The sequence below is a fragment of the Sander lucioperca genome, chromosome 22, assembly GCF_008315115.2.
Source record: "Sander lucioperca isolate FBNREF2018 chromosome 22, SLUC_FBN_1.2, whole genome shotgun sequence".
In the NCBI taxonomy this organism is placed as follows: domain Eukaryota; kingdom Metazoa; phylum Chordata; class Actinopteri; order Perciformes; family Percidae; genus Sander; species Sander lucioperca.
In genome coordinates, this window is record NC_050194.1 from 20,257,015 (window position 1) to 20,267,622 (window position 10,608).

Consider the following 10,608-nt stretch of genomic DNA (forward strand, 5'->3'; position numbering starts at 1 on the left):
GAGTAAGATTTTAATCACGTTAAAAAATCTGTTGGTTCCCTTTAATCCTCTCATGGACCCCAGCACCAATGCCTCTGCACAAAGAAGCAAAGAAAACTCTAACATTTGGCTGCCCAGCCCCTTTGGTTTTGGTTACACAACACAACAATGACACCTAGTGGAGCCCTTGGGAAACAGTGGGACTCTAAACAAAAAAAATCCTAATTAAAACTTCAGTAGTTCTCTTGTGAACATTTTCCCTTCTCAAACTAAAGCAGCTTTCCGACCAAGTAGTTACAGGAACGTAGTTATACGTTTTTTCCATTTGCATTCGCACTGGCCAAGTGGCCATAGGAGGGGTAAGGGAGTGACGCAAGCACGGCAACGATCTTCATAGCGTTAAAATCAGAAAACAAATACACCAAAAAAAGTATGACCTAAATACTAAATCTAATGTATATAGCATATTTGTCATAATTTAAACAAGTCTCCAGAGAGAAACGGGTATCTTTCTCTCCCCCGCCTCTGCCTGCTGCGCTGTGGACATGTGTGTGTGTGTGTGTGAGACGGCCGCTGTTATGTCCCTACTGGTTTGCACACTAACTGGTTTCCATATATTGCGTTTACCTAACAGCAGCAGTTGTTTCTGCCTCTATCACCAGATTCATCACACAATCACAAACACATTACTGGCGATTTTCAATTTTCAGGTGGCATCTCATATCTATTGCTGCGAATATGATTGTATAAATGAGCACTACATTGCAGCCACATACAAAAAATAAATTTAAGAAAATACAATAATTGCAAGTTTGCGTTGAGCTGGTTTCGAACTGTCGAAAGCAAAAATACATACTCTTTGTGTCCGCAGCTCTACACTGCGAGATACTCGAACGCTGTCGGCCTTTATTTCCAGTAGGCATTACTCAACTACGTCAGCATCCAGGTAACAGTTTGTTTTGGTTTTGTCTGAAACAACTGGTTACTCCCATAGGCTGTAGAAAACCGTTACTCTTAGAAAATACACTATTCTTTTCTAGCGGCTACGGCTATATTACCACTACATTACAGCCCCTACAACATTACACATATGATTATAAATACTTTTAAACAGTAACGATATAACTCAGACAAGCTAACACTGAGCCACATGAAAAGCTAAAACAACTTGTTACCCTGGGCTTAGGCAGTGTTTTATTGTGTCCACGAGGGGCGCACTTATTGAACCCAGAGAGAAACATATATCGCCTGAGCTCAATGCTCCTTAAAAATTTAAATAACGTTATATGCTGTGTTGGAGTTTGATTAGAACCATAGACTGTAAATATTAACAGTCTATGATTAGAACATCGCTTTGGATAGAATCATTCGATAGACACACAAGCTCAAATAACACTGTATTGCAAACACAGAGGTATGTTTTACTATTCAATATAGGCTACACAAAATGAAGCTTTACTGTAAATCATTACGTCCATGCCTTCAGAACTTGTGGGTAGAATATTACCACTTGTATTCGACATTTCCTGGCTCAGTGGCTTGCTCGGCTCGAACTGTATGTTTACAGTTTTACCTGAGTTAGATTGTCACTATTTAAAACACTTTTTTTTACCTTTAGACCTGTGTAGTGTCGTAGGGTGCTGTAATGTAGGCTACAGTGGTCAATATAGCCGTAGCCGCGAGGAAAGAAACGTGAAATACGTTTGGGTATTTTCTAAACTAAACCCAGGTAACCAGTTGTTTCAGATCAACTCAAGACAACATGTTACCTGGGTGCTGACGTAGTTAATTAATACGTGACTGGAAAGCAGAAGATCCATGAACTTCGTAGCTCACAGCGTAGAGCTGCTGTTAACAGGTATGTTTTTGCCCTTGTGAGATCGAAACCACCTGACACAATCTTGCAATCATTATATTAACTTAAATTGCTTTTTTGTATGTGGCTGTGATGTAGTACTTACTTATACCATCATATTCGCCGCAGTAGATCTGGGAAGAGATTTCAAGTAATATGTTTGTGATTGTGTGACGAATCTGGCGAGAGAGGCAGCAACAACTGCTGCTGTTAGGTAAACACAATATACGGAAACCAGTTAGTGTGGAAACCAGTAGGGACATAACAGCGGCCAGCGAGGTGGAGTTTAACTCCGAAAAGACAGTTAACCACAGGTTCCCGTTAATCTTACGATGGACATGTGTTGTGATATTTAAACAAACAAACCGTCAACGGTGAAATAAAAGCCTCTTATTTACGGGACCGGTCTGAGAGACCTCCAGCTTACAGCGGGGTCTCTGAGCATGACTGGCTGAGCGACGAGCTAGCGGCCGGGGCAGGCGCCTGCTGGCTGTCACCTCACTTCATGGAGCTTCTCAACTTCGAAAACTTTGAAGCAAATTGTCAATTCGGCATCAGTTTTCGCAAGACTGCCTATATTCGAAATCGAAACATTTCATTTCTTGCCTAAAACGTTGTCAGAAGTGAATTTAGTGATGAATAAGATGGCGAAAATTGTTAAAATTGTCCCGTTGTTGGTCTGTCTGTACCGGAAACCCGACCCTCGTTGACCTAGGTTCATATGCTGAAAAGGGAAAAGAGAAAAGACCCTGCCCTGAAGTAGGAGCTGAAAGAGTTACAGGAACTGCGGTCAGAGGAACTTAAAAATCCCCAAATTGGTCCAGTCGGAACACGAGAAAAAAAGGGTTCTAGGAATGTTATGTTCTAGGAACTGCAAAAATCCCTCCAGTCGGAAAGCGGCTTAAGATACAAAGTAAACTAAATAATATAAAAACAGATAAGTAAATAAATAATGCAGTGCCCACAGGCTTTTATTTCAGATGCCCTATGCAGGTGCAAATCAGTTGAGAATGAAACGGCTGGTATCAGAATCACAACTCTTCCAGTTGTTAAAGAAAAGTTAGACATTTTGGGAAATTTGCTTATTTCCTTTATGGCAAAGAGTTAAGTAAGATGATAGATACCATTGTCACTACCCGATGTGAGTCGAGTGCAGATGTGAGTTACACATGCTCAGATTTAAACGGTTTACGGCATAACGCCAAGGGATCCGGATCCGGCAAACGTTTTAGCTATCTATGATTGTTTGATTGCGATTGTTAGTTCAAAACGCCATTCTAGTGACAGCCTTTGTTGTGATTGATTGCTAACTTGTAGCCAGCAGTGAACGAACTTCGTTATGTAGGTCCATTTTTATTGTATTGACATTACAGAAGTCTCTCGTTAGCAGGTTCTTGTAGGCTACTTCAGCCTTAATCTAGAACTGACATCAGGGATCATGCCGTGAAAATGTGATGCCTTACGCTAAATCATAAATTACTGCTATGTAATGTACCTATCTCATTATTCTGTGGCTAACAGCAAAACAGCAGATCTGCATGAAATCTGGTCTAGCCATGGATGTATTAAGAGAACGGGTCTAGCCTAGCCTACCTGTGTGGGGCTGTCGCAAAGTGACGCATGCGCAACTCACATCTGCACTCGACTCATATTGGGTATTGACACCATACTCTCATAACTGTCCATTAAATATGAAGCTACAGCCAGCAGCAGGTTAGCTTAGCTTAGCATAAAGACTGGAAACCGAGGGAAACAGCTACTCTGGCTCTATCAAAGGGTAACCCAATTTGGCTTTATTATGGCTCGTTTGTTTAATCTGGACCAAAAACTGAAGTGTAAAAAAAAAAAGACAATTTGTCAAGGACTACTGACTCTGAGCAGTGACCAGGCAACCAGCGGAGAAACCAGGAAGTTACTGGTCATGGTATCCTGATTAAATTGTACGGATTTGAAAAACAAGTTATAAGAACGGGTTAATCAGTGAGCTTTAAAAGGTGCAGGTAGGTAAAATTTTGTTTCTTTTGGACAGAGCCAGGCTAGCTGTTTCCCTTGTTTCCAGTCTTTATGCTAAGCTAAGCTAAGCTAATCAGCTGCTGGCGGAGGCTTTATATTTAACGGACAGACATGACAGTCATATGGATCTTGTCATCTAAATCAAACAAATAAGTGCATTATCTAAATTGTTTAACTTTTGATTTGACGCCAATCAATTTCAATCAATTTCTCGGACATAAACCCTGTGGAAATGTTTGGATCTGGATAAATAAGATATTATTAAGAGATGGATGTCTTAAAGTCCTGAACCCTCCCTCTGTCAAAGCTGCTGTTCCCTCGTACAGAGTCACGCTTATCCAAACATCTTCCCTTGACATTAGTGGTACTTCCTCCAGCGATCACGCTCTAAAAAAAAAAAGAAAACAGCCACAAACGTGCTCAGTTAGCTCCAAATCTATGCAGCCCAGTACACAAAGCAACACTAAGAGGAATCCACACACTTACTTATATGAGGGTAACTCCAGATGTAGCCGAGCACGCAGTAGCCTGCTAACAACATGCCCACTCCACCTACACCACCTTTCTTCACATCAATATACCTCTTGTAATACCACTGCCAGCCTGATGGAAGCACAGAAGAGGAAAGAAAAAAACATACATAAAAACCTTACACTTTACTAAATACTTAAAGAAATTGTTTGACATTTCTTTTCTTGCCGAGAGTCAGATGAGAAGATTGATACCACTCACATGTCTGTCTGTTAAATACGAAGCTACAGCCAGCAGCCGGGTTAGCTTACACAAACAGTAGGCCTAGTGGTGTGTTTTCTGAGTGATACATATATTTGTTGTGTGTGAGATGAGTGTGTTATTCACCTCTTTGCACCATTTCCACCACATCTTTTGGATGGCTGGGCGTTCTGCAGGCCAGCCACTCAGGCAACTCCCTCAGTCTCACCTGTCCAAGACTCCGCTGTGTCAGACCACCTACTAATAATGACACCCATAAGAATCAATGCACGGACACAGATGAATACACACTCAAAACACATCCTCTGCAGATACCAAAACAATGGTTTTTTTTCAGTACCTCACTTTGAGGAATACAAATATGTTTTTCTAGGAAACCCTTTCTGAATATTTAACTGTAGAAGCCTAAGTTCGAATAAGAACTTTGCCTAAATAAGTAGTCTTTGGTTAGCAAAATGACCATTTGTCATGATCAATCAGAAACTAGTCTCGCTTTGCCAGACCTTCCTCCACAGCGCTGTGGTGGAGGGTCTGACTAGTCCACACAGCATTCCGGGATGGGAGATCTGGTTTGGTATTTCTTTAAACCAATCACAATCGCCATGGGCGACACCGGAGCCCCTGTGCTGCTGCAAAATAGCCTCGGGAAGGATCTTGTTTTGGTGGAATATGTGTACGTTCAAAAGTTGTTTTAGTGACAGCTAGCTGTCTGGATTTACCCTGCAGAGATCTGAGGAGCAGTTAACCATAGTCCTCTTAAATCAACAAGAGTTTAAAATTCCAACACAAAGAAAGCGTAAGGTAACGGAAATCCGGCCGAAAAGAAGAACATACGGCGGAATTACCGGCGGCAACGGAGCAATCCTGGAAGTGAAAGGTCGTGGATATAGACTAATCACAAACTGAAATTGAAGATTAAGTATATACGACTACAAATCTGTAGTCTTATACATTTCAGTCTACCAAAAAAGGTTCAAGGTTGGATAAACACTTTTTTTTATTGTCAAATACTGACCTTTAGTTCCATTATCAGCAGTGTTTTGTTTCCTGACCTCGAGCTGCGACTTCAACCCATCATCAGCTCTCAATGTCTCCACCCTCGCCGCCAGCAAAGGGCTAGACAACTTTGTGAGTGATGGTGATATCGTAAGGAGTCCTGTCACCTTCAGCCCCTCATTCATGCTGACAGTATGTGGAGGGGATGTGGCTTTGCTCATCAGAGACGATAGATGGCCAGAAAAGAGAGGAGCAGCAGGGGAGGTTAGTTCAGGCTGTTGCAGGGGGAGTAAAGTTGCTTGTTCAGACTTTGAACTTTGTCTCTTAACTGCCTGTAGCTCTGTATGTTGTGAACTGTTGCAGGGCGGCTGATCTGACAGAGCTTTAGTTGTTACCAAACAGCTACCTTGATTCCCTGTTGGAAGTGGAACTGGACTGAGACTTGTACCAAGTCGGATTTTGCTGCTTCGATCATCAGTAGTTTCAATCTGGCTCAGGATGCTTGGCCTGCTAGACTGACGGGTGGCGTTAGCTCGGCCTAACGTGGCTTTAACATCCTGGAGGGTAATCCTGGCCTGGTGACCACTTCCTGATTTCAAGAGCATCTTATTCACATATAAATCCTCGACTTCCCACTCGTTGTCCACCAAGAAGTCGTCATGGGCTCTTGCACTAGTAGTTTCATTTACTTTAGAGTCCAGAGAGCTAGAGGTATCTTTGGTTTTGGAAAGGGATTGTGCAGCCTTCTTCGTCTTAGAAACCTTCATTTTAGAGACAGCTTTGGGTTTGGTGTCTGTGGACTGAAAAGCAGGATGAGCGTCATCTTTTATCGAGTCTTTGTCGGGATTAGTTTTGGTCCCAGCTGTAATTCTGGAGCTGAAAGGATCCTCCACAAATGGAGTTGAACCTAAAGGCAGGTCCTCTGAGGCAGATCTACTTCCCTTCAGTGATCCCTTAGAAACCTGTTTGGATTTTGCAGCTTCTATCAAAGCGCGGAGACTCTGCTTTTTGGGCTTAGAGGTGGTGGGAGACAGAGGTAGTGATGGGGAGGAGGTGAGGGAAATGGTTGTGGAGGAGGGCATGTTGGCTGTCTTGATTTGATCGGACAGCTTCTGTTTCTTCTTCTTAGTTGATGGTAAAAGTGATGCAGAACTCAGCAATGATGACTCTGACGAAGATGATGCATTTGATGGTGCTGATGATACCACAGACATCTTTTTACTCTTCTTTGATAGTGGATTTGCCGTTATTGACAATGTCTGTGTGGACTTTGCTGTCGGTTTGGACAATAGAGCGGCCAACTGAGAAGACAGTGTTGTCTGATTCACTGTGACATCATGTTTGGTTGGAGGTGTTTTGGAGCTTGCTGCTGCCTTGCAATGTGGCAGGTGACTCTTCAACCTTTTGTAAGTTTTCCCGCAGAATGGGCACACCTCTGTGGGGAAGAACAGTGACAGAGTGTGTGGTTAAAACAAATATGGCATGGCTAAAACCCATCTATATTTAGATGTGGTCAATATGTACAGTTATATATATCTAACTATCTAACACCCAGTGTGGAACATATTGAGTGATGAGGGAGCCAGAGACAATGAGCTCACAACACTCAAACAAGCACTAATTTCACAAGCACTAATTTGTTTTACGAGGTAAATAGTTCAATATTTAGCAGCCTGTATGTATTTTTTTTCTTCATAGAAGTGGTCTCCGCTCCCTTCTGTCTCTAACGTTACCTCTCTGGCCCAAGTGAGGGAGCGGTACCGCAGCGTGTGGCAAATGTCGGAGCTGACATTAGCAATGTTAGCATAGATGTAAAAATGCAAATAAACCAGTAAATGCAAAGGCATTTAAGCGATATCCAGCAGTTTTGCGAGTTCGCAAGACGTAATACGTCTCCATAACAGCAGGCGGCGCTAATCTGTATTGTCGTCCAAAAAATGCTGTCGTCAGTCATTGTTTTCATCAGAGAGTGTTAATAGTAGTCAAGAAGGATCGTTGTTGTCATTACTCGCTGAACGGAAGAAAATACGCTAGTAATAAGAAGATACTGCCGTTGTCAGCTCTCGGGCTTCTTCTTGTGGAAGAAGCACTGATTCGCTAGTCAAGGGCTAGCACTCCACCAATCAGATTGGTCATTGAGTCCGACTGCCCACTGGCCGATTCAACAAGTCAAATCAGCCAAAATGAACACCGACGGCTCCTCCGACTGACGATGGCACGGAACACACCGAACAGACTCGAGTCACCGACCTCACCAGACTGTCCGACGGCCGATAATCGGGCTGGTGTGTCAGACCCTTTAAGAGTCTACGTTCATAAACAAGCCAGGGGGTTACTAAAAAAAAAACTTCATATAAATATTTTGTAAAGCTTACACAGGTCATATGATCTAACAGCTTTTTGGTTTGTAGAGTTAGATATGGAAACAAATGTATTGTTTAATATTGGCAGCCAGTTCCAAAAAGCTTGGCTTCTTTTTCAAAAACTTTGACTTATGTAAATAAAATTTTATTAAAATAATTGTTAAATGTATCACATAATACTCTGAGTAAAACTTGATATCATATTGAGTGAATCCAAACAATACATTTTTCCAAAGTAATGTGAATTGAGGGTAAATATGAACAGCAATAAAATGTGACAATCTGCTCCAAAGTTTCTTGGTATATTGGCAAGACCAAAATAAATGTACTAGTGTTTAGTTGAATTCTCCACAAAAAGTACAGAGATATCAATATCTTTTTTCATTTTCTGCAGGTAATGGTTAGTTGGGTAAAACCTGTGTAGCATTTTAAAAGAGATCTCTTTAACTTTGTTGGTTAAGAAAAACGTGTGTGGCAATAGCCAAACCTTTTCCCAACAAGTCTCTTCAACATATGAAGACCAGTACGATACAGCAGCAGGGGTACTTGTTGAAAAAGTTGACCAGTTGCCTTCTTACTTTTAGCTTGTAGTGAAAAACAAATATTCCCAACAGTTGTTTCTTTCACGTTTAACAATATAGGGTGATTACATGCAACTCCATTAACACCTTAAAAGAGTGCAACGACAGCTGAAGGTATTGCATCAAAAACAGAGAGAGAACTCCTTCGGAGAGAAAAAGTTCTTCAGTGTTGCTGTAAGACCGTAAACAAAGACGTCAGGAGGGCTAACGTTAGGCTAAGGCTAACTTCTTATCGGCTATTACTACGCAGCATTTTTCTTGCCAATGTACGGTCTTTAGCAAACAAAATGGATGGCTGCAGTTCACCATGGATGTATTAAGAGAACGGTTCACCACTCGGAAATGTATTATGGAATGCAACATCATGATTTTGACGGAAACACGGTAACACACTTAGACTGTATATACAGCGCTGTGCATGTGCAACAGCATGTGCGGACGATGAGTGAGACGCACGCTACGAAAGGGAAGGACGCACGAGTCTAGATGAGATCCATGTGTAGATGACGTTAACCACGTTGACTAATCACGCCTCACGGACCCTCCCCCTCTCACACACATTGGCCAACTCTGACAGACAGACTCGCTCTCTCCTTCTTCTCAATATGAAATTAATTAATTTGCGAGTAGTTTCAAAAAATGACTCGTCTTAATAATGGTGGTCGCGGTCTGGAGCCCTGGGTTATATAAATTGCCTATATTGTCTTATATTGTCTAAAACACAAATATATTTGGTTTACCATCATACACATGACAAGAAAGTCATAAAACGGCACATTTGAAAAGCTGGAACTTGATATAATTGTCATTTTTGCTTTAAAGATGACACTTACAGTTTGTATTATTTATTGCATGATGCACATTTTCTTTACTTTATGGGCTGACCTTGACATTGAAGGGAAAGTACAGTAGAGGCTATTCTACTGTATATTCTACTGTATTTCATTACTCAGCAGGGCAGTAAGTTCAAACGCATATAATACTGTTTGTGACCAGGGCATGTGTGGTGGCTCTGCTTTTCTGAATGACAAAACAACGTCGAGACACTTACCAGAACTCATTTTGCATGCGTCTGTAAAAACAGGCAATCAGGTTGAATCATGTTTCCAAAAAAGTTAGAACAGGAAAGTTGTACCAGCGTCAAACAATAATCAATTATCACATTTATACGCAGGGGTTGTCTCTTTTAAACACTTTTAGTTAAGACACATTCTCACATTCAGCTCGTAAAACTGTTGCTGTTATCAGGGAAGGACCCTGTAGGAGGTAGCGCGTTAGGAGCCTGAGTGTAAATAGCTAAATAAATGTCGCTAAACTAGCTTAAACGTATTGCTGTATAATTAAACAGCAGATTTAAAAACTATATTCATAAGTGATGCTGGGTTATAACGGGGTTGTCTGGTACAGTTAGATACCTGTATGATCATGTAGTGATCTGTTCAGTGGGTGTGGCGCACGAATTGAGATGATTCACTCGAGCCATCTTCCGTCTTCGCGTAAATCCCCGAACAAACCCAACCGCTATTTTTATTTTTTTTTGTTTTTTTTATGTTGTCGGTCAAAATTTCCCACTAAAGCCTTTGATATTTCTGTCAAATTGGTATTTAAGTTGTTCACAGTAGTGTTGATATTATCTGGCAGAACAAGTCATTTAATTAATAAAAAAAAGTTCGACAAAAACAAATCTCAGCATAGATAAAGATACACAAGATAAAGTTGGTTGATGTTTTTGAAGCTTTCAGCCACATATGAGTAGTATTTGGGTTATGTATGCCAGGAACTATGCTTGACTTTTAATTCGTTCTCTCCGAGATGAAAACAAGTGATGAAGGTGTACAATGAAATAAATACATATTTGTATTTATTAGAAGAAATAAGATTTTATTAAGGATATGGTTCAAAACATTTAAAAATCCACCTTATTAATTTAAATCATATTTGACCCTGTATATTTGACTGTCAACTTGTATTTTAAAAAAAACTGTCCAGAGAATGTTTAGTTTAGCGGTACTTTTAATGTAGGAATACTAAATGTGGTTGTTCATTTTGTAACATATCTCTGAGCATATCCACGTGTCTCTTCTGGGCC

General features: G+C 41.0%; 1 protein-coding gene across 3 annotated transcripts; it reads right to left on the bottom strand.

Annotated features, from left to right (window-relative positions):
• Positions 1-2,776: 2,776 nt before the first annotated feature.
• si:dkey-21c1.4 (endochitinase A) lies at positions 2,777-9,788 on the bottom strand. Of its 3 annotated transcripts, XR_004896410.1 has the most exons (6): positions 9,571-9,788; positions 5,595-7,010; positions 4,706-4,819; positions 4,334-4,450; positions 3,964-4,234; positions 2,777-3,650 (listed from the first exon to the last, which is right to left on the bottom strand). XR_004896410.1 is itself a non-coding variant. In XM_035997792.1 (5 exons), the coding sequence occupies exons 1-5, from the start codon at positions 9,578-9,580 to the stop codon at positions 4,206-4,208; spliced, it is 1,683 nt and encodes a 560-aa protein (XP_035853685.1). In that variant the 5' UTR covers positions 9,581-9,788; the 3' UTR covers positions 2,777-4,205. The 3 variants fall into 3 exon arrangements, 2 of the variants coding, with proteins under 2 accessions (XP_035853685.1, XP_035853684.1); XM_035997792.1 differs by having other exon boundaries at positions 2,777-4,234; positions 4,706-4,816; XM_035997791.1 differs by having other exon boundaries at positions 2,777-4,234.
• Positions 9,789-10,608: the final 820 nt, after the last annotated feature.

Bases quoted from the DNA above. Each gene is read 5' to 3' on its own strand.
- si:dkey-21c1.4 (XM_035997791.1), bottom strand. The intron at 4,820-5,594 runs GTCAGTATTTGA...TGTCATTATTAG, and splicing joins TGCTGATAATGGAACTAAAG to TAGGTGGTCTGACACAGCGG. The intron at 4,235-4,333 runs GTAAGTGTGTGG...TTTTTTTTTTAG, and splicing joins CTGGAGTTACCCTCATATAA to AGCGTGATCGCTGGAGGAAG.